Here is a 23,576-nt window from a genome sequence, read left to right on the forward strand (position 1 = left end):
TCTTGGATTACACATTTCTTTTAAAAACATATTTTCGTGGTATTTATTTGGCCTTCTTAAATCCATCTAGAGTAAAAAGGTAGTCTTTTGACTGAGAAGTCACTTCAGAAACTTGGGGTATCCATATCCAAGGGGCCCCGTGCTCTGATTTTTATCTCCTTTAACATCCTCAAATCCAGTCCCTTCTTTCCAACCTCACTGCCACTTTCTTGGTCCCAAGAAGTATCCCTTGCCTGGATTATACAGCCTCTCTGTTAGTTTGGGCTTCCCTGATAGCTCAGTTGGTAAAGAATCCACTTGCAATGCAGGAGACCCCAGTTCCATTCCTGGGTTGAGAAGATCCTCTGGAGAAGGGATAGGGTACCCACTTCAGTATTCTTGGGTTTCCTTTGTGGCTCTGCTGGTAAAGAATCTGCCTGCAATGTGGGAGACCTGAGTTTGATCCCTGGGTCAGGAAGATCCTCTGGAGAAGGGAAAGGCTACCCACGCCAGTATTCTGGCTCGGAGAATGGACTGATCACAAAGAGCTGTTCGTTAGTTTATCTGAATCCACTTTTGCTTTTTCTGGTCTATTCTCTACACAGCAGCCATAGTCTTTTATAGGCGTATGTCAGATTCTGGTACGTCCTGCATAAAAGCCCTCAAGGGTTCTCCATCGCACTCAGAAAAAGCCAATCTGTTATTACATCCTCTTCTGGATCTGTCTGGCCTATGTCTACCTCTGACCCTTCATCTCCCCACCACACACACTTTTCTCCCTATAGTTTTTGTCCTCGTAATTTTCTAGAATGGCCCCTGGCCCCTTGGTTCGGGTTCTTCCACACAGCTGCTCACTTAACGCTTCACAACGGGCGCTAAATAACTCTTAAGAAACAAAGGACAGACGCCTGCATTCTGCCCCAGCTGGGGGGGTGAGTGGGGGGGCACTTCCAGGTTTTCCCTGTGTGGAGGTGGACGAGCACTCAAGGTGCAATTCCTGGGAGTTCCCTGGAGATCTAGTGGCGACCTTAGGCTTCTTCTGGGCTTTCACATGAATACTGAGATCCTGAAAGGCGCGCAGAATGGCAAAAAAAAAAAAAAAAATTTAAAGCACAATTCTCTGGCTCTCGCCATTTCCAGATTGAACTCCTTGTGGCCTCTGTCTTCGGAGGGCCATCAGGAATGGGGTAGGGTTGGGGATGAGGGGTGGGGGTGGGGGTCCCAGCCCCTCAAGAAACCTCTTGAGGTGAACGTCTGGAAACCAATTCATTACTGGGACCTGCCCGCCAAAGACGGAGAAGGGGACGGCACCCCACTCCAGTAGGAAAATCCCAAGGACAGAGGAGCCTGGTAGGCTGCGGTCCATGGGGTAGCAAAGAGTCAGACACGACTGAGCGACTTCCCTTTCACTTTTCACTTTCATGCATTGGAGAAGGCAATGGCAACCCACTCCAGTGTTCTTGCCTGGAGAATCCCAGGGACGGGGGAGCCTGGTAGGCTGCCGTCTATGGGGTCATGCAGCGGCAGCGGCAGCGGCAGCAGCAGCCCGCCAAAGAAGACACACAGGAAGTCCGCCTCCAACCCGCCCTCGAGCTGTCAGTGGGCGGAATTCGAGGAAGGGGCGGGAACCCGCCTACGAGTGGTTTGTTATTGGCGGAAAGGAAACCGGAAGGAGGGGGTCGAAACCCGGCTTCCTCTCGACTCCTCATTGGTTAAAAGACTGGGGCCCTCGGGTTCTCATTGGTTAAAGACTCACTGGGCGAATCTTACACGTCCTCCGGGTCCCTCGCGGGTTGGTTGATGAGATTGGCCTCTACCCCGCCCCTCGGGCGCCTCAGCTTATTATTTTACACACAGAGGTGGGGATCCGCGCGGTCGTTTGCCGCCCAGCCTCGGGTGTTCTCCTTAGCGCCGTCCTGCTCGAAGCCTTCGAGCCTGACGGAACTCAGGGATATAGACTACACGCGAGCGGGGAGGGGACCCCGGAACGATTCCTTCCCGGAACCATTGAGACAAGGCTTCCAGGAGCGTGTGGAGGGGACGTTCTCCCCTCACACCCCCGGTGGGCCTGACTGGACTGGCAGGGATGGCGGCGGCGGCGGTAGACGCTCGGCCGGGCGCCGCCATCCCGGTGGAGCTGCGGCGCGAGAGGCGCATGGTGTGTGTGGAGTACCCGGGTGTGGTGCGCGACGTGTCCAAGATGCTGCGGACCCTGGGCGGCGAGGAAGGCGTCTCCCGGGTGAGGAGCGGGGAGTCCCCAGGGGAACACTGAGTCTCGGGACTGCGGCTGAGGGGCGAGACCAGCCGGGAGGGAGCTGAGGTTGCCTTGGCAACGGAGTTCCAGTCGGTTCTGGAGCGGCCAGGGGGCGGGGGTCTGATTTTGGGGCTGCCGGGCGTAGATTGATTTCCCCTAGTATCTGAGGGAAGAGGGGCTTCCTTGGTGGCCCAGTGGCAAAGAATCCGCCTGCAGAGCAGGAGACGCGCCTTTCGAAGATCTCTGGAGAAGGAAATGGCAACCCACTCCAGTGTTCTTGCCTGGAAAGTCCCTGGAACAGAAGAGCCCGGAGGGCTGCAGTCCATGGGGGTCGCACCGACCCTTTGGAGTCGGACCGAACGAGCGACACAACAACAGACCTACATGAGGAGGGGAAGAAGGATTATGTCACTCGAGTTAAAGAGTAGTAATGTATGTGTGTTAGGCACACAGTCGTGTCCGACTCTTTGCGACCCCACGGACTGTAGCCCGCCAGGCTACTCTTCTGTCCATGGAATTCTCCAGGCAAGAATACTGGAGTGGATTGCCATTCCCTTCTCCAGAGAACTTTCCAACCCCGGGATTGAACCCTGGTCTCCTGCAACTTTGTTCTGCACCAGCTATATTTCTAGGTTCTTTACCTGCATTAGCATCGCATCAGAACCCTGCCAGGTAGGGACTGGGGTTGTCCAGATTTTACAGGAAAACTGAAAAACAGCTTGTTCAAGTTCACCCAGCAAACAGTGGAGCTGGGATGAATTCTTTACCTGGTGCAAAGCTGTATGTCAGTGACTTAAATGCACCAGGTCTTGAAGTGTCTCTGTTTTAGAGAGTCCTTCCCTGACTGCCCTTACTAAAGTGGCTGCTAGCAGTTCACCTGCTAATTCCAATCTGAAGCTGTGTTTTAGAGTCTTTATTGTCTGTCTTGGACCCTTGGTTCTGAGACGATCAGCTCTTGTGGGTCCTGGTCTCTCTTGATCGCTCTTATAATCTGAACATCCCTAATTGTGCCTGCTTCCAAAATATTGTTTGAATGCATGATTGAATCTTCAAAACCATCTAGTGAGTTCAGTTCAGTTCAGTTCAGTCGCTCAGTCGTGTCCGACTCTTTGTGAACCACACAGTCAAACCCTTTGGCAGTCAATAGAGCAGAAGTAGATGTTTTTCTGGAACTCGCTTTTTTGATGATCCACCGAACGGTGGCAATTTGATCTCTGATTCCTCTGACTTTTCTAAATCCAGCTTGAACATCTGGAAGTTCACGGTTCATGTACTGTTGAAGCCTGGCTTGGAGAATTTTGAGCATTACTTTACTAGCATGTGAAATGAGTGCAATTGTGCGGTAGTTTGAGCATTCTTTGGCATTGCCTTTCTTAGGGATTGGAATGAAAACTGACCTTTTCCAGTCCTGTGGCCACTGCTGAGTTTTCCAAATTTGCTGACATATTGAGTGCAGCACTTTCATAGCATCATCTTTCAGGATTTGAAATAGCTCAACTGGAATGCCATCACCTCCACTAGCTTTGTTCATAGTGATGCTTTCTAAGGCCCACTTGACTTCACATTCCAGGATGTCTGGCTCTAGGTGAGTGATCATACCATCATGATTATCTGGGTCGCGAAGATCTTTTTTGTATAGTTCTTCTATGTATTCTTGCCACCTCTTAATATCTTCTGTTTCTGTTAGGTCCATACCATTTCTGTCCTTTATTGTGCCTGTCTTTGCATGACATGTTCCCTTGGTATCTTTAATTTTCTTGAAGAGATCTCTAGTCTTTCCCATTCTATTGTTTTCCTCCATTTCTTTGCATTGATCACTGAGGGAGGCTTTCTTATCTCTCCTTGCTATACTTTGGAACTCTGCATTCAAATGGGTGTTTCTTTCCTTTTCCCCTCTCTTCTTTTCACAGCTATTTGTAAGGCCTCCCCAGACAGCCACTTTGCTTTTTTGCATTTCTTTTTCTTGGGGATGGTCTTGATCCCTGTCTCCTGTGCAGTGTCACGAACCTCTGTCCATACTTCTTCAAGGCACTCTATCAGATCTAATCCCTTGAACCTGTTTTTCACATCCACTGTATAATTATAAGGGATTTACTTTAGGATTTGATTTGGGTCATACCTGAATGGTCTAGCAGTTTTCCCCACTTTCTTCATTTTAAGTCTGAATTTGGCAATAAGGAGCTCATGATCTGAGCCACAGTCAGCTCCCGGTCTTGTTTTTGCTGACTGTGTAGAGCTTCTCCATCTTGGCTGCAAAGAATATAATCAATCTGATTTTGGTGTTGACCATCTGGTGAAGTTCTTGTGTAGAGTCTTCTCTTGTGTTGTTGGAAGAGGGTGTTTGCTATGACTAGTGCCTTCTCTTGGCAACTCTATTAGCCTTTGCCTTGCTTCATTCTATGCTCCAAGGCCAAATTTGCCTGTTACTCCAGGTATTTCTTGACTTCCTATTTTGCATTGCAGTCCCCTATCATGAAAAGGACATCTTTTTTGGGTGTTAGTTCTAAAAGGTCTTGTAGGTCTTCATAGAACCGTTCAACTTCAGCTTCAACTTCAGCCTTACAGGTCGGGGCATAGACTTGGATTACTGTGATACTGGATGGTTTGCCTTGGAAATGAACAGAGATCATTCTGTCGTTTCTGAGATTGCATCCAAGTACTGCATTTTGGACTCTTTTGTTGACTATGATGCTTACCCCATTTCTTCTAAGGGATTCTTGCCCACAGTAGTAAATATAACAGTCATCTGAGTTAAATTCATCCATTCCAGTCCATTCTAGTTCTCTGATTCCTAAAATGTCGACGTTCACTCTTGCCATCTCCTGTTTGATCACTTCCAATTTGCCTTGATTCATGGACCTGACATTCTAGGTTCCTGTGCAATATTGCTCTACAGCTTTGGACTTTGCTTCCATCACCAGTCACATCTACAACTGGGTGTTGTTTTTGCTTTGGCTCCATCTCTTCATTCTTTCTGGAGTTATTTCTGATCTCCAATAGCATATTGGGCACCTACTGACCTGTGGAATTTATCTTTCAGTGGAATTTATCTTTTTGCCTTTTCATATTGTTCATACTGTGGTGTTGGAGAAGACTCTTGAGAGTCCTTTGGACTGCAAGGAGATCCAGCCAGTCCATCCTAAAGGAGATCGGTCTTGACTGTTCATTGGAAGGAATGATGTTGAAGCTGAAACTCCAGTACTGTGGCCACCTGTTGTGAAGAGCTGACTCATTTGAAAAGACCCTGATGCTAGGAAAGATTGAAGGCAGGAGGAGAAGGGGGCAACAGAGGATGAGATGGTTGGATGGCATCACCGACTCAATGGACATGAGTTTGGGTAAACTCTGGGAGTTTGTGATGGACAGGGAGGCCTGGCATGCTGTGGTCCATGGGGTTGCAAAAAGTCAGACATGACTAAGCAACTGAACTGAACTGAACTGCTCATGAGGTTCTCAAGGCAAGAATACTGAAGTGCTTTGCCATTCCCTTCTCCAGTGGACTACATTTTGTCAGAACTCTCCACAATGACCTGTCCATCTTGGGTGGCCTACGCAGCATGAGTCATAGTTTCATTGAGTTAGACAAGGCTGTGGTCCATGTGATCAGATTGGTTAGTTTTCTGTGACTGTGATTTTCATTCTGTCTGCCCTCTGATGGAGAAGGATAAGAGGCTTATGGAAGCTTCCTGATGGGAGAGACTGTCTGAGGGGGAAACTGGGTCTTGTTCTGATGGGTGGGGCCATGCTCAGTTCACTTCAGTCGCTCAGTCGTGTCTGACTCTGCGACCCCATGAACTGCAGCACACCAGGCCTCCCTGTCCATCACCATCTTCCGGAGTTCACTCAGACTCACATCCATCGAGTCCGTGATGCCATCCAGCCATCTCATCCTCGGTCGTCCCCTTCTCCTGCCCCCGATCCCTCCCAGCATCAGAGTCTTTTCCAATGAGTCAACTCCTTGCATGAGGTGGCCAAAGTACTAGAGCTTCAGCTTTAGCATCATTCCTTCCAAAGAAATCCCAGGGCTGATCTCCTTCAGAATGGACTGGTTGGATCTCCTTGCAGTCCCAGGGACTCTCAAGAGTCTTCTCCAACACCACAGTTCAAAAGCATCAATTCTTCGGCGCTCAGCCTTCTTCACAGTCCAACTCTCACATCCATACCTGACCACGGAAAAACCATAGCCTTGACCAGATGGACCTTAGTCAGCAAAGTAATGTCTCTGCTTTTGAATATACTATCTAGGTTGGTCATAACTTTTCTTCCAAGGAGTAAGCATCTTTTAATTTCATGGCTGCAGTCACCATCTGCAGTGATTTTGGAGCCCCCAAAAATAAAGTCTGACACTGTTTCTACTGTTTCCCCATCCATTTCCCGTGAAGTGATGGGACCAGATGCCATGATCTTCGTTTTCTGAATGTTGAACTTTAAGCCAACTTTTTCACTCTCCTCTTTCACTTTCATCAAGAGGCTTTTTAGTTCCTCTTCACTTTCTGCCATAAGGGTGGTGTCATCTGCATATCTGAGGTTATTGATATTTCTCCCGGCAATCTTGATTCCAGCTTGTGTTTCTTCCAGTCCAGCGTTTCTCATGATGTACTCTTCATAGAAGTTAAATAAGCAGGGTGACAATATACAGCCTTGATGTACTCCTTTTCCTATTTGGAACCAGTCTGTTGTTCCATGTCCAGATCTAACTGTTGCTTCCTGACCTGCATACAGATTTTTCAAGAGGCAGGTCAGGTGGTCTGGTATTCCCATCTCTTTCAGAATTTTCCACAGTTTATTGTGATCCATGCAGTCAAAGGCTTTGGCATAGTCAATAAAGCAGAAATAGATGTTTTTCTGGAACTCTCTTGCTTTTTCCATGATCCAGCGGATGTTGGCAATTTGATCTCTGGTTTGTCTGTCTTTTCTAAAACCAGCTTGAACATCAGGGAGTTCATGGTTCACGTATTGCTGAAGCCTGACTTGGAGAATTTTGAGTATTACTTTACTAGCATGTGAGATGAGTGCAATTGTGTGGTAGTTTGAGCATTCTTTGGCATTGCCTTTCTTTGGGATTGGAATGAAAACTGACCTTTTCCAGTCCTATGGCCACTGTTGAGTTTTCCAAATTTGCTGGCATATTGAGTGCAGCACTTTCACAGCATCATCTTTCAGGATTTGAAACAGCTCCACTGGAATTCCGTCACCTCCACTAGCTTTGTTCGTAGTGATGCTTTCTAAGGCCCACTTATAGAGTTTTGCCAAGAAAATGCACTGGTCATAGCAAACACCCTCTTCTAACAACACAAAAGAAGACTCTATACATGGACATCACCAGATGGTCAACACCGAAATCAGATTGATTATATTCTTTGCAGCCAAAGATGGAGAAGCTCTATACAGTCAACAAAAACAAGACCAGGAGCTGACTGTGGCTCAGATCATGAACTCCTTATTGCCAAATTCAGACTTAAATTGAAGAAAGTAGGGAAAACTGCTAGACCATTCAGGTGTGACCTAAATCAAATCCCTTATGATTCTACAGTGGAAGTGAGAAATAGATTTAAGGGCCTAGATCTGATAGATGGAGTGCCTGATGGACTATGGACGGAGGTTCGTGACATTGTACAGGAGACAGGGATCAAGACCATCCCCATGGAAAAGAAAAGCAAAAAAGCAAAGTGGTTGTCTGGGGAGGCCTTACAAATAGCTGTGAAAAGAAGAGAGGCAAAAAACCAAGGAGAAAAGGAAAGATATAGGCATCTGAATGCAGAGTTCCAAAGAATAGCAAGAAGAGATAAGAAAGCCTTCTTCAGCGATGAATGCAAAGAAATAGAGGAAAAGAACAGAATTGGAAAGACTAGAGATCTCTTCAAGAAAATTGGAGATACCAAGGGAACATTTCATGCAAAGATGGGCTCGATAAAGGACAGAAATGGTCTGGACCTAACAGAAGCAGAAGATATTAAGAAGAGGTGGCAAGAATACACGGAAGAACTGTACAAAAAAGATCTTCACGACCCAGATAATCATGATGATGTGATCACTAATCTAGAGCCAGACATCTTGAAATGTGAAGTCAAGTGGGGCCATGTTCAGTAAATCTTTAATCCAGTTTTCTGTTGATGGGCAGGGCTGTGTTCCCCCCAACCCGTTGTTGACCTGAGGCCAAACTATGGTGCAGATGATGAAGATGATGGTGACCTCCTTCCAAAGGTCCCGTGCACACACTGCCCCACTCAGTGCCCCGACCCTGCAGCAGGCCGCCACCGATCCATGCCTCCCCCGGAGACTCCTGGACACTCCCGGGCGAGTCTGGGTCGGTCTCGTGGGGTCCCGGCTCCTTTCTCCTGGGTCCTGGTGCACAAGGTTTGTCTGTGCCCTCCCAGAGTCCATTTCCCAGTCCTGGGTAAGTTCTCATGGCTCTATGGTGGGGTTAATGGCGACCTCCTCCCAGAGGGCTTATGCCACACCCAGGTCTGCGGCACCCAGAGCCCCTGCCCCTGCGGCAGGCCACTGCTGACCCGGAGACACCCAAACACAGTTCTGTGAGTTAGGTACCTCTATTATGCCCATTTTTTTGGTAAAGACACAGGAAGAAAAGTTGGGTCAAACAAGCCCGTACATAGTACAGAGGGAATTTAAACACGTACATGCCTCCCTCTGAAGTCTGAACTCTTAATTCTGTTTCCTTATCCTTTATGAATATTGAAAAGCCTTGAACCTGTCATTGAGCACAGGAGGCTCGTAGAGGCCCAGTCATTCACGTCTTGTTCTTTTACCCTGACTTACTGACTTTACTGTGGCTTTGACAGGATCTGTACTGCTGCTAACCCCAGGGATGTTTGTACCCAGGTACAGGGTGAGCCCTTTGGGGAAAAGACCGGTCAGTCATTCATTCCATTCCTGCTTCTTGTGTACCTATTGTGAGCCAGGCCCACATTTAGGGCCATTTCCAGCACAGCAGTCTAATAGACCTGTTCCCTGGTGATAGGGGCTCTTTTTAACCTTCTTTCCCTAGACGCTTCCTGGATGCCTGCTAAGGGCCATGTTGTGTCCTGGGTGTTGGGGCGCCAGCAGGTAGGTGACCTTGGCCTAGGGGACGTTGCTCGTGCTTTCACATGCACACGGCTGACACTGTTGCTTCTTAGCCTGTGTGGACAGGCTCCTGCATGGATGACACAGGTAGCGTGTTTGCCATGCCTTACGAGCCAGGCTAAGCGCCTTGTGTTATGTTCTCTTAGTCATCATAAGAATCTGATCAGTGGGTCCTCCTATTACCATTTTAAGGAGAAGGAGCCAAGGCCTGGAAAGGAGGAGTCACACGAGTCAGGGCCAAGTGCTTGTTACTGATTTCATCTCCTTCCGACCTTGAAACATTTGTACATGAGGCTGAATCCTAGGACCTTTCTGGGGCGGGTAGTTCCTAACCGTAGACAAGTCACGCGGCTCCCACTCAGACTCTCCATGACAGACGCGGGGGTAACACCACCACAAACTGCTGCCGGAAGAATGGCGGTTCCCTGTACTGACCAGGCTTTGCTTAACTGGCAGTTATTGTCTCCAACTTTGCTGCTTTATAACCTTTTAGAAGAAAGAAGGTGTTAGTCGCACAGTCGTGTCCAAATCTTTGCAACCCCATGGATAGTAGCCCACCAGACTTCTCAGTCCATGAGAGCTCCAGGCACGAATACTGGAGTGGGTAGCCATTCCCTTCTCTAGGGGATCTTCCCGACTCAGGAATGAACCCCGGTCTCCCACATTGCGGGCAGACTCTTTACCATCTGAGCCACCAGGGAAGCTTTAGAAAGGAAGAGGCTGTCCTCATGTTCTCTACCAGATAAAAGCTGAGATCCTTGGGTTTGGAAAATGAGTCTTTGGGAATTAAAAGCCTAGAACACAAAACAGAAAAAGCCTCCTGGGTCCCTAGCGGGCCTTCACTGAGGGAGGAGCTGCCACTGCTCGGCCGACCTCCGTGTCACTCTCTCCTTTGGTCTCACCGCAGATCTACGCAGATGCCACCAAGAGGCTGGAGCTTTACTTCCGGCCCAAGGACCCCTACTGCCACCCTGTGTGTGCCAACCGCTTCAGTACCAACAGCCTGCTGCTCCGGATCAAGCGGAAGACCAGGCGACAGAGTGGGGCACTGGGGCCTGAGGCTCGCCCTCAGGTCACGTACGACATAGAGAGCCTTGGAGTCGTCTCCACCGTCTTCAAATTTCAAGGTAACTGCGAAATGCATTCTTCCTGTGCTGGGTCATTTCCGGGCCTGTGTCCCTCGTGCCTGCAGGGGCTACGTGGATCATCCGCCTGTGAAGGGGCCCGGGCTGTGCCCAGGCGTGAGGGGAGGGCAGAGCGTGGGCCCTGTCCAGGAGGCAGGGTGCCCTCACTCCAGCCAGCAGCTCCCTGTGGGCCCTGGGCTCTTGGCCGCTGGAGTTCTCTGAGACATCTCATGTTTAAAGCCATTTTGCAGGGCCAAAGGAAAAAGTCCACAGGCCTCCAATTTTCAACCCCACCCCCTCCCTCGTATTTTGGGACCTGTGAGTCTTGACCACTGCTGGTCTTGTCTCCCGTCTGAATCCTTCCCAGATCACCTCAACCCCTTGGAACCTCATGTCCTTTGACCTCTCAGCCAACTAGATGTCTCCTGCGGGGTCCTCACAGGGGTGAGGCGTGGGGTAGGGCGGGGAGTCATGCCTGCCTGAGCCTCCCTGGGTCTGCTTGTCTGACAGTGGGGCCCCTGAGCCCGTGGCCCCCCATGGGGATTCGGGAGGTGGTGCTCTTAGAGGGCCCATCCACGCGCACGGGGAGCACTTGGCAAATGACTACTAAGTCTGGAGCGTGTCTGCGGAAGCCGCTGCAGGCCTAAGGCAGAAACAAAACACGAAAGGCTGGGAATGAAGAATAAAAAGTGAGCGAAGACTGAAACAGGCCTTGGGATCCCCGCACGGTGGGTGTTCTGAACGTCCATCGCTGGTGGAATGTGTCTCCACCAGGGAGGGCTGTCCTTCCCGGGACGGGGCTCTCCCCATGATGCATTTTCCCCTCTCTAACTGAGCCGGCAGTTCCCCGCTCAGTGTGTGTCCTGGGCTGGCAGCATCAGCCTCACCTGCGGCATGTCTCAGCACGCGCACGGTGCAGCTCATATGTTCCCAACCTGGACTCCATCCTCAGTGTCATGAACCCCCCCTGCCCCCGCCCAGACAAATAACGTCCCTCCAGATGACTCGGAGCACCCAGGGCCGAGCTCCCAGAAGTGACTCAAGGGGGTTGGTTTCAGCTCCTGCCACTCTTGCCCAGCAGCCTCTCCTGCGAGGCCCCCTCAGCGCCCCCAAGCAGATGTGGGCCTTGTGTGGCAGCTGCCAGCGCCTGGGCGGTGTTAAAGGGCGTCCGCCGCCTGTCCGCCTCTCTCCCCAGGGATGTCCGACTTCCAGTACCTGGCGGTGCACACAGAGGCAGACGGCGGGCAGGTGTCCATGTACGACAAGGTGCTCATGCTCAAGCCCCAGAAGGAGAGCTTCTTCCACCAGGACCTGCCACTCTACATCCCCCCGCCCATCTTCTCCAGGCTGGACACGCCGGTGGACTACTACTACCGCCCAGAGACACAGCACCGGTGAGCGCCCCCTCGGCCGCCGCCCCGCAGCATCGGGATCGGGGGGGGGGGGGCCTGTGCTCAGAAGGCTGGACTCTGCCCCCCATGGGTCAGGGGGCCAGGGCAGCCGGCTCTGCTCAGGCCCATGGCCCCAGTGCCTCCAAAAGCAGAGCAGCTGGTGACCAGGATAGTCAGGAGCCTGCCCTGGTCCCTGCATCCCACCCAGAGCCCTTGCTTAGAGCTGTCCCCACACCATGGAATGTCGATCAAGATGTTGCCTCAGGACTGGAGGGCCCATTGCCAAAAGTGTGTATGTGAAAGTGTGGAGAGACAGACACCTCCTAACTGGGGGCACTGAGAACGAGGTTGGTTGACTTTTTTGGAGAGCCATCTGGCAGGATTTATTACAGTTTTGTTTTAAGTTTGGCCATACCACGTGGCTTAGGGGATCTTAGTTCCCTGACCAGGGATCGAACCCATGTTCCCTGTAGTGGAAGTACGGAGTCCAAACCACTAGACCACCAGGGAGTTCCCCTGCTATGGTGTTAAATGTTCTTTCCAGTCGACCGAGTGGTTCCTCCTGTAGGAATTTATCCCACAGTGATTCCCACCTCAGTGCTCCAAGATACACTGACAAGAGCGTTTCCTGGCTGGTTGTGGGCAGGAAGCTGGGAGAACCTGGTGTAGTGGGAGAGCCCGGGCCGGCGGGGGCCTGTGATCCCACAGGAGCCCCGACCTCCTGCTCCAGCCTGTCCACCTGGTAGCAATAGTGACAGTCCCGTCTCTCTGCATCGTTAGAGAACTGCACGCCTGAAGCCCCTGGGAATACTCAGCACAGTGCATGCCGGCAGAGTGTGGTACAGTGGATAAGCAGGTGGCGACCAGTCTGTGAATAGGTGCCATGCAGTTACTTAAATGATGGCCTGTCTGTGCCAGGGAAGACCACACCGCCTGTACCAGAGCCCAGCTCCATGGGCCGACGTGGCTCATGTCTAGAGAACCTCACTAGAGCAGACTGCACGCTGTAAAAATAAACTGAGCGATGACAGAAGCCTGGGAAAACCGGGAAGATTGGGCCCAGACAGTCATCTCTGGAGGGGTGGAAGGACGAGAACCTTCTTTTCCCTCATCAAATATTTGCATCAACGAGCCCTGTCCGCCTGGCAGGGCCCAGGCCTCCCCTTGGAGCTGGGGTTGGAGGGGGCATGACAGGTGGCTCTCTATGGGCCCAGCTGGGGATCCGGCAGGGCACGTGGGTGAGTAAGTGGGCGGCGGGGGCCAGTGGGCAGGCGTGTGTCTTAAAGGAGACAAGTGGGGACTGGGCTGTTGTGGACCGTGAGTGGGGCATAGGGAGGACTCTTGGGGGTGTGACCTTTGAAACAGGTGAAGGTCCGGGGAGGGAGGGAGGGCGTACCAGACCTGGGTGCTGCTGCTGGCATGTGCAGAGGACTGGTCTAGGGGATTGTCCCTGAAGCCAAGAGACTGGTGGGTGAGGGTCCTGCAGACCCCACGGAGGAGCTTAGATTCTGCCCTGAAGAGAGAGGGGAATTGTTCTCTTCCTTTAAAAAATGCATTCTGAGGTGTTCCAAAAGGAGAGGGGCCTGTCTGGACCCCCCACCCACGTCACCAGCTTCAGCCATTAGCAGCCTTCTGCTGCTGGCTTCCTCTCCCCTCGGCCACCCCAGCATCACAGCGCACCCTCCAGAAACAAGTTGGTGTGCATCTGCACCGGGAAGAGCTAAGGCAGCCACGGCACCGGCCGCAGATCGAGCGAATGCGACAGCATCCTTACGTCATCCTGGCCCAGGATGTCTGCCCCGTTGTCTCCAAGGCGACTTGAGAGCCAGGGGACGTCACCAACTCTCAGGCCTGTTGAGCCCATCATCCCACCCCCTCACCTTTTTTTCTGATCACAGGAGTAAACTGTGCTTGTTAGAAAAGACCAAACCTTATAGATGTGTTTAACTAAAAAGAATCAAATCCATCCCCTCCCGCCGAAAACTCTAGCCTGTGCAGTGACAGTTTTCTGTGCTTATATTATACTAGATACAAGGGTTTTAATTTTTAAAATGTGCATATTTCTAAAGTGTTTTAATTATTTTCCTCCCACAAACATTTTACTCCTAAGTCAGAAACAGACACAAATACGTCCAGGAAGAAACGAGAGCGCACCCTCCCTTCCCCCGACACTGCTGGCCCTGGCGCTGGCTGGCAGCAGTGACTGCAGTCACGCCTCTGTCCTCGCGCCTCTGGGAGGGGCCTGGGGTGGGAAGCCAGCTGCCCTGGGACCCACGGGCCCTGTTTTTCTCTTATGTGGTTTATTGATTTTCTGGCACATGGAAAGAGCCTGCCTGGTCTCCCAGGGCTGCAATTGATTTTTCTGCTCTGCTGACCTTCCTGGGTACCGAGGACTGGCCGAGGAGGCCTGGCGTCCGCCTCACTGGCCTGCCCTGGTCCAGGGAGGTTCAACTTCCTAGATGACCTGTGGACCCTCCACCTTGAGGGAGTTGAGGTGGGGGAAGCCAGCAGAGAGCCAGGCAGGGCCCCCCTCCCTGCAGTTGCCGCTGGGCCCGGAGGGGCCACCAGGGGCTCTCCTGCTCGGGTGTCTGGGGCTTCAGGGATGTGTCTTTAAAACTGGACAAATTCGGGGGGTTTCAGATGGCGTCATGCTTTTGAAAAAAGCCACAGCTTCGATCCCGTCTTTATAATTCTGTTTCCCAATGTGAAAAATCACTTTGTTGTTCTTTGTAAATATGCAGATGGTGTGTACTCATGGAAAATGAAGGTGAAATGGAAACAGATTTAAAAGGGAATAATCCCCTGTGTGACATCCAGGATGTACTTTGAAAAGTACTTCAGAATAATAGAGTGGGTTGGGGTGGAGCCTGGATGGTGTGGAAGTGGCCATGTGATGGCAGTTGTGGGAGCTGATGGGGGGCATCTGGGGGTCCCTGGGGCTGCTCCCCTGCTTCAGCAAGGCTGGACGCTCCGACTCCCACCACAGAGGGAGGCACTCAGAGCCTCCTGGGAAGTGTTGGCCCCTGTGTTCGGTGCTCATAAAGGTTGCCGGCAACAGAGCGCTTTTTCTACTTTGTTTCTAGTTGAAGGATAATTGCTTTACAATATTGTCTTGATTTCTGCTATAAAAACGGAGCCCTTTTTTAAAAACTTATTTTTATTCTTGGCCGCGCCACGTGGTTTGCGGGGTCTTAGTTCCCTGACCAGAGATGGGACGTGTGCCCCTGAAGTGGAAGCAGAGTCCTGTTAGCCTGTGATGAGACTGTTCGGTAGTATCCTTCCTCCCTTCACTGCAGTATCGTTGAGATGCTTCAAGTCAGGGACTCAGGCTCCATCGCAGGCGGCCAGATAGTAGTCAGTGCCATCACCACCCGCCCCCAGGCCCCCGCCCAGCCTCCCTGGTCTGGGATCCCAGCTCTGTCACCTCGAGCTCTGGCCCAAGCAGGTCTCCAACCCCCGTGGCCTCAGGGACTTGTGGAAGTTGGGTCCTTGTTATGGGAAGATGGAAGGACTGTTTCGAGGGTTCGATGAGTGATCTGTGATGTCAGTAAGCACAGCCGGCAGAGGATCCGTGGTTCCTGTGTAGCCGCACCTTGGCTGATTCCCCCGCTACGCCTGACAGACGCTGGGCTGTTCCCAGCTTCTCGCTGGCTGGACAGTGCCATGACAACTCGATGTGGCTGTGAGGTCACCAGCCTCTGGGATGTTGGGCCCAGCTTCAGAGCCTCCCTGAGCTCTCTGACTCGCTGCCCCTTCGCCCCCGGCTGGCACCGAGGTCCTCCCCTCTCCCAGCTTCCAGGGGAAGCACCCAAACGTGGGCTGCCAGTGTCCAGCTGGGCCCATGCCTGGCGCGCTGCCCTCAGCCCTCTCTCTGCCCCCAGGGAAGGCTACAACAATCCTGCCGTCTCGGGCGAGAACCTGATCGGCCTGAGCAGGGCCCGGCGCCCCCACAACGCCATCTTTGTCAACTTTGAGGGGGACGAGGTGCCCGAGCGGCCGATGGAGGCTGCAGTCCAGACATGGAAGAAGGTCTGCACCAACCCCGTGGACCACAGAGTGGAGGAGGAGCTGAGGAAGGTGTGCCTTGCCCCTCGGCCGCCCCCTGTTCACCTGCTGGACCCTGCGCTTGTCTCAGACTTGCTTATTAACTCGCGGGACCCATCACCTCCAGATGCCATGTCTCAAGCTCTGCCAGTGCACGCCCTGCCTCCCCAAGGCTGGAAGTGTTCTTCAGCCTCCCCTGAGGTTCCCAGGGGGTCAGCGCGGTCCAGGCGTGACTGCAGCCCGGAGTTCCGGGGTCCCAGAAACTTCCTTCCTCTAGTCGTTGGCCAGGGCACACATCAGCTGGGGCACCTGCTGTGTGCCAGGCCCGGCCCTTCCTCCCCGTTAGAGTCAGCTGGCCAGGCGGCCCTGGGAGGAAGAAGCCTTCTGCCTGGCCCGAGTCACTGGGTCAGGGGACATGGGGCCACTCTTCTGTGCGCAGCCCAGCCTCCCTGTGGCTTGGGGCCACTCCTGCCCTGGCCCTCCTCCACCCCCTAGCCTTCCACAGCCCTCCCTTGGGCTGGGCCGTCCCCAGGGCTTCCTCACGTCCCAGCTCAGGCCTCTGCCCTTGGGCTGCTCAGGGTCCTGGAGCTCTGGCCTGGCCCACTCTGGCCTTTGGTCCTCTGCCTCCCCCGTTACCCTTTGACGGTGCCCCTCGTGGTCCTTCCAGGACACCCAGGCTCAGCTGCACTGGCACGTGCTGGGTGCACAGGCCACTTCCAAGGGAGGGACAAGCAAGCACGAGGCAGCTCCCCGCGGCTGCCCCTCCTCTGGGGCCGGACCCTGCAGGGGGCCCTGGGGCTGGCGGGCAAGCTGCCTGCCTTTCATCTCAGCCTCTGCTTTGACCCTCCAGCTGTTTGACATCCGTCCTATCTGGTCACGCAACGCCCTCAAGGCCAACATCAGTGTCCACCCCGACAAGCTCAAGATCTTGCTGCCCTTCGTGGCCTATTACATGGTAAGGGTCTGCCTGCTGCCCCCCTGGGTTCCCGCCACGGTTGTCCTGATCTCAGCACCCGCTGGACAGCTCGTTACCGCCCCAGCAGAGGCCCTCCTCGGCCTCCGCGGTCACATGTCAGCCACATTGGGGTGACTGGGATTCAAGACTGATTACATAACTTGCAAATAAAGGGATTGTACCTGTTTTAACGGCCTTGAGCTGAGAGCTTTCCAGGACCAGGGGCTGGGGTAAGTGCTGTGTGCACAGCCTCTTCTCTGCTGGCGCAGCAGCAGGGGCGTTGCTCTGGTGAGGCTGCTAGGCTCGGCCTGGGGGCTCAACGTGCCAGCGTCCTGCAGCCAGCATGTAGCAGAGCTCCTGGGGGCCCTGACCACGGTGCCGCCTGCGCTCACTCGTTCTCCCCGGGTTGAGTGGGCTTCCGTGCGCAGCAGACATGCCTCAGACTGAGTCCAAGAGGGGCTGGAGATGGGGGTGTCATTGTCAAGATTCCCCAAGGGGCCACGAGGAGGCGCTCTGCTGGCCAGGGGTTGAACGTGGGGCCCTGGGGGGCAGGCAGACGATGTGACTGTGATGGCAGGTGGGGTGGGGGGCCTAGACCCGGCCTCACGGCGCTGCCTTTCAGCCTGGGCGCTCTGGACACGGGGCCTCAGAGCCTCCCGCCTGTCGAGACAGTTGTGACGGTTCTCAGGCTCTTCCTCTGTGCCAGGCTCTGTGCCAAGGGCGCCAGGGTCCCCGTCTCCTTCTGTCGCTGCTGCTCAGTCGCTCAGTTGCGTCCGACTGTTTGCAGCCCCACGGACCGCAGCACGCCAGGCTTCCCTGTACTTTACCATCCCCCAGAGCTTGCTCAGACTCGTGTCCATTGAGTCAGTGATGCCCTCCAACCATCTCATCCTCTGTCTTCCCCTTCTCCTGCCTTCAATCTTTCCCAGCATCAGGGTCTTTTCCAGTGAGTCGGCTTTTCGCATCAGGTGGACAAAGTATTGAAGCTTCAGCTTTAATACTCCTTTAATCCTCCCGAAAATGCCCTCTGATTGGAAGACCAAGGTTTGGAAGGGTCAAGTGACCCATCCCAGGAAACAGAGCCACATGTGCGAGCTTGCGGGGCAGGGGCTGCAGAGCCCTACCTGGGCCTGCATCCCAGGGGAGCTGAGAATCAGCCTGAACCTCACTTCGTACCTCCACCCTTTCTGTCTCCAGATAACAGGCCCCTGGAGAAGCCTGTGGATTCGATTTGGATATGACCCCCGAAAACGCCCAGAGGCCAAGATTTATCAAGTGCTTGACTTCCGAATCCGATGTGGAATGAAATACGGTAAACAGTTGCTAAAACCTTGGCTTTCCTTTTCCCTTCCTAGCTTTGCATTTGCAGCATTCTCTGGGTAATGAGAGTAGATCCTCACGGAGAGGGTGAGCGCCTTCCGCCCTCAGCGGGCTTGTTGGAGGCGGGCTAGCGCAGACCCGAGGACCCGAGCTCCCGTCCTGGCCCCGTGGTGCCGCTCTAGTGGTCCTTCTGTTCTTCCACAGTTACTTGCGGCTCCTGCCGTGCAGGCCAGGCGTCCGGTCAGTGTCCGTCCCCCGCCTGCGGTGAGTCCCCCGCACACCAAGCAGCGAGACACGGCGGCTCCTGTCCAGCTCAGGGCCCTGTGCCCTCTCTCAGGAGCTGCCCCTGGGAGCCCTGGTGCACCCGTGGTGCAGGCCGCGCTGTCAGGGGCTCTGCACCCCCTAGCCTGATGTGCCCGCCCTCTCCGGCAGGTTACGCCCCCAGCGACATGCCCGTCAAGGCCAAGCGCAGCACCTACAACTACAGCCTCCCCATCACCGTCAAAAAGACCAGTAAGGGCCTCGGGCTCCCTTGCAGAGCAGGCGCCGGGAAAGAGGGGCATCCAGACTGTGGGAGGGCAGGGGCCTCCCGAAGGGTCACTCCAGGGCCCTGCTGGCCAGCGCACCCCAGGGTGGGAGGGGGCGGTCGGGGGGCAGGAGAAATACCCCCCTGTATTCCAGACCCCTGCCGTGGTCCCCTCGCAGCCAGCCAGCTCGTCACCATGCATGACCTGAAGCAAGGCCTGGGTCCCTCAGGGTCGGCCACTGCACAGAAGTCGAGTCCCAACAAGTACAAGCTCAAGGTGGGCGTCCGCGGGCAGCCTGTCTGGGCAAGAGTGAGGGGTGGGTGGAGCAGCAGCCCCTCCCCTGGGCAGGCCGGGCCCCGCTACCCACGCTGGGCCTCGCCTGTGACATGGGGAGGCTCTGATGGAGGCTGCCCTTCCCTTCCAGTCCCTTCACCCTACTACCACTTCCCAGCACTGCCTCCAAACACAACTCAGGATGTGAGCCCCTGGGGCGAGGGTATTGACCACCAGGGCACGTCCATCTCAGGGAGGGTCTTAGACACCAACAGCCGCGTGCACTGCCCTCTGAGTCGGGCCCTGAGGCCCCTGTGGCCCCCCGGGCAGGGTGAGACTGAGGGCTGTGAGCCCAGAGCCACAGCAGACCACCTGCACCCAGCCATGGGCTGGACGAGGGCCGCCCTCCCAGGCCTGGGCCTCCTTAGCACAGCCACCCAGCAGGGCAGCGACGTCCCAAGGCCTGTTGTGAGTTGCTCCAGGCCTGGGCAGGAGTCCCCAGCCACAGAGGGCTGGGGCCAGCTATATGCCCGCAGGGTCCATCTCCTCTCTCCTCAGGGTGGAAAGCCGCCTTCAGGAACCTCATTTTAGGCCGTAGTCTCCACCTCTGGAACTGGTCTGCAGCTCTCCCTAAGATGACCATTTAGGAGAAGTGAGGAGGCCTCCCTTCAGGGAGGCGCCAAGGCAGAGCCCAACCCCAGTGGGGCCTCCCCACTAGACGTGCCTGGCTGGTCTTGCGGGCAGCTCTAGGGTACCTGGAGGCCTGGCTGCTTCCATGCCTATCAGCACCGGGGGAATCACAGGTTATGTCCTACTGACCTCCCCGGCCTCTGACCCATCCGCCCGCCTGAATCCAGAGAGGAGAGCCAAGCCTGCCAGGTCTCAGGGCTGGCACAGGCCGCTGCCCTGGAAGAGCCCCGGGGAGCTGCCCCCTGTGGGGACTCGAGCACCGCCCACCCTGGGCCGCTCCCCTGACCCTCCCGGCTCGTCTCGGCCCTCCTTTCCAGGACTCGGTCTACATCTTCCAGGAGGGGGCCTTGCCGCCGTACCGACAGATGTTCTACCAGTTCTGTGACCTGAATGTGGAGGAGTATGTACCTGAGGGGTGCCGAGGCGGGGACCGGGGCACTCGGGCGCAGAGCAGAGGGACTGCCAGGGACCAAAGTGTGTCCCGCCTCTCCTCCCTCTCATGTCCGCCGTGACCCCTCGGGACGGCTGGGCCCTGGGAGTGAGTGCTGCCAGCCCTCGCCCGGGCTCGCGTGGCACCCAGCAGCGGCTTCCTGGGTCCCCTGTGGGCCACCCTGCCCCCAAGCAGCCAGCCATGCTGGGCGCAGAGCATGGCGCTGGGCTCGGGTCTTTGTCTTCCTCCTCCGTGGCCCGCACTGGGGTTCCTGACATGGTTCCCAGTCCCCAGAGCTGACAGAATCCCAGACATTTTTAACTCAGCTGTTCCCAGTGATGTTTAGAAAGCTGGGGGAGGGGTGCTGGGCTGGAGGGGCAGCTTACCCCAGGTTGGAGTCTGGCGAGTGGCTTTCGAGGAGGCCCTTTGCGACTGTGCTTATATGCAGGACAGCACTCTGAGTGCTGTTTTTCTGAGCACCCCAGCTCTGCCGAAACCGCTTACTGGCACCTGTGAGCAGAGACCCCCTCCACCGCCCACCCCGGACCTTTGAGCAGAGACACCCCCGCCCAGGACTTTGAGCAGAGACCCACATCCTGGACCTTTGAGCAGAGACTCCCCCCCAACCTTTGAGCAGAGGACACCCCCCCCAGAACTTTGAGCAGAGACCCACACCCTGGACCTTTGAGCAGAGACTCCCCCCCCCCCCCCACAGCCTTTGAGCAGAGACCCACCCCCAACCTTTGTCTCCGACACCCAGCCTGCAGAGAGTCATTCACCGCAATGACGGGGCAGAGAGCTCGTGCACTGAGCGGGACGGCTGGTGCCTCCCCAAGACCACCGACGAGCTGAGGGACACCATGTCCCTCATGATCCGGCAGACCATCCGCTCTAAGAGGCCTGGTGAGAGCCGCTCACCCCACGTGCTATGGGCGCCCCCAGGGCCGGAGCAGGCATCCCTCAAGGACCTGCTCCACAGGAAACCTCACCTGGTTTGAGCCAAGAGCCAGCATCCCCCCCACCCCTGCCCCCGGCGGTTCCCTGAGGCGCTCAGCCCTGGGGTTCCAGGTAGGAGCTGGGCCCAGAAGAGGGGCTGGGGCTGCCCTTGGGGCTGCCACTTCATGCCCAGACCTCACCCTGCGTCCTGCGGCCACGTGTGGGCAGGTTGCTCCTGTCTCTCCTGGGGGGCAGGGGCCCTGTCGCCATGCCCTGCCCGCCCCTTCCCTCTCTGGGGTTCCTTCCAGGCCAGGCTTGGGGTGGGGGCATCCCAGACCACTGACCCCCACAGAGCTGCCGGGAGCCGGGGCTCTCAGCTTCCAGGACACAGGCCCCTCTGAGCACCCAGTTGGGGAAAGGCAGCCTGGGCCCACTCCTGTGGGGTCCCCTGGACTCCCGAGCTGCCTGGGGCTGCTCCGGGGAGGTTCCCAGGGCCCTGGGCATCAGTGTTTCTCTGAGGGTGCTGGTTAAATGAGTCCAGGTCCACCAGCCATCTTAATTCCTGGAGCAGCTTCAGACTGGAGCCCCAGCCCCTGAATTTGTAGACAGGCCCCCCGGGGCTGAGCCCAGGGATGGCCGGGCCATCGTCGGGACACACCCGGCCTGGTCTCTGGGCCCAGCTCTCTTCTCCAGCCCAACCAAAGCGGACAGTGGGAAAGAGCAGCTGACCGGTGAGTCCGGGGAAGACGAGGAGGAGGAGGAAGACGAGGAGGAGGAGGAGTTCAAGCCGTCCGACGGGAGCGAGAACGAGATGGAGACGGAGATCCTGGACTACGTGTAATGCAGCCCTGGGCCCTTGGCCAGGCCCCTGCGCAGGCCCGAAGAGGGGGCCGGGATGCGCCAGGGACCCCAGCGCTGCCTGCAGCAGCCAGCACGGCCCTAGGCAGCCTGTCTGAGGAGAGCAGCTGGGTGCGTTGCCCCTGGTCCTGCCCAGGCTGCCCCCTGGCCCCGGGTGCCTGTGCCTGGCCTCGCCAGCCCAGCACCCTGCCCTGCCTGTGGCTGAGACCAGCGGGAGCTGGCGGTGGGGATGGTTTGGCCCGGGAGGGGCCGGCCTGGCTGGGGTCAGACTGGAGGTGAGGGCGGGGCAAGGACTCTGGTCCAGGTCACGGTGGTGAAGACTGTCCTTAGGGTTAGACCCCATCTGTTGGTGTGACCTGGCAAAGGGCAGGCCAAGCTGGAACTGTCCTCATTAAAGACATTTCCCCAAGGAGTCTCAGTGTCTCAGTGTGGGTGTCAGAACCCGAGAGGGGTTTTCTCTGGCCTCGGGGCTTGGGCTCCAGCTGGACGTCATCTGTCCCTTCAGTTGCTTGTCGGTGCCCTGATGCTGGTGATGCTGGGATGGCTGAGAACAGGCCGGGTGCCCCTCAGCAAGTGGGCCAGGTGAGAGCAGCCTTGGAGGGCACTCCAGCCGCACGCTCACCCTTCCTGTTCCACAAGGATGTGTTGCAGAGGGGTTCCTGGAGACGACACCATGGTCTCAGCACTGCCTAGTGGGAAACCAGAGGGCAAGCAGGTCCCTGGGTGGGGCTGAACCTATGCTCCTGGGGGGCGCACCCCACACGCTGCCCCAGCCAGAGGGGAGCCCGTCGCCCTGCCTCAGCCAGAAGACCAGAAGCAGCTCTTCCCAGTGGCAGGCCAGGCTGCTCCCCGCCCCTCACCTCTGCAAGGCTTTCCCTCAGGCCCCGGTCCCGGCCGGTGGAGCTCAGCTGGGACTCGTCCCACCTCCTGAGCCATGCTGCCAAGTTCAGACCTCAGGGGAGAGGGTCTGGGTTCTGGCCCCCAACCCAGAAGCCGCCTTAGTTACTGTGCAGAGCTGAGAAAGACATGCCTGGGGCAGGCAAGCACCGTGCCTCTGCAGCTCAGCCCCACGGTTCCCAGAGCCTGCCTGCCATGTGCCAGGTCCTCGACAAATGCTCAGTGATTCTCAGCTTAGAAACCTGCATGCCTACACCACCACCACCAACACCCCCTTTAAAGAAGCGTTTTATTTATGGAGAAGAGCAAATACACATGAAAAGGCTGCATCTTGTATAAGAAGCCGTCACCCTCCACCAGATCTGTTGCATCCATTCCTGATTTCAAAGCCCGCATTTCCAGCTTCGCTGCGCCGTGGCTTCGCTGTGGCACGTGGCTTTCGGTTGCAGCATGCAGGAGCTTTAGTGGTGGCATGCGGGTCTGGTTTCCTGACCCCAGGCCTCCAGCATCGGGAGCATGGAATCAGCCACTGGACCGCCAGGGCAATCCCTCTCCGTGATTCTGTTCTATTTCGTATTTGTGTTTTGCCGGAACTGTTTTAAGGAAATTGGTACTTAAGTGTATGTTTCTAACACATCAAGGTTTTTGTTTTAAAAACACAGTGATGGTGTCATCACACCTGACAACAGCAATTCCGCCTCAGACGTGCCCATGCAGTTGGGAGGCCCCAGTGTCTGCTGGGCCCCTTCAGAGACACGAGCACTGATTGACCGGCAGTTTGGGGTGCGGTCACCCTCGTCCCCCGGCCTCAT

General features: G+C 55.5%; 1 protein-coding gene across 4 annotated transcripts; it reads left to right on the forward strand.

The window, feature by feature from the left end:
* On the forward strand, nt 1,821–22,279 carry GTF3C5 (general transcription factor IIIC subunit 5). Of its 4 annotated transcripts, none has more exons than XM_018056047.1 (12): nt 1,821–2,218; nt 10,227–10,446; nt 11,639–11,837; nt 15,716–15,911; nt 16,729–16,833; nt 18,031–18,145; nt 18,358–18,417; nt 18,586–18,666; nt 18,835–18,956; nt 19,961–20,043; nt 20,834–20,976; nt 21,690–22,279. In XM_018056047.1, the coding sequence occupies exons 1-12, from the start codon at nt 2,066–2,068 to the stop codon at nt 21,848–21,850; spliced, it is 1,638 nt and encodes a 545-aa protein (XP_017911536.1). In that variant the 5' UTR covers nt 1,821–2,065; the 3' UTR covers nt 21,851–22,279. The 4 variants fall into 4 exon arrangements, with proteins under 4 accessions (XP_017911536.1, XP_017911537.1, XP_017911538.1 ...); XM_018056048.1 differs by having other exon boundaries at nt 18,859–18,956; XM_018056049.1 differs by lacking the exon at nt 18,358–18,417.

The sequence above is a fragment of the Capra hircus genome, chromosome 11 (genome assembly GCF_001704415.2).
Source record: "Capra hircus breed San Clemente chromosome 11, ASM170441v1, whole genome shotgun sequence".
In the NCBI taxonomy this organism is placed as follows: domain Eukaryota; kingdom Metazoa; phylum Chordata; class Mammalia; order Artiodactyla; family Bovidae; genus Capra; species Capra hircus.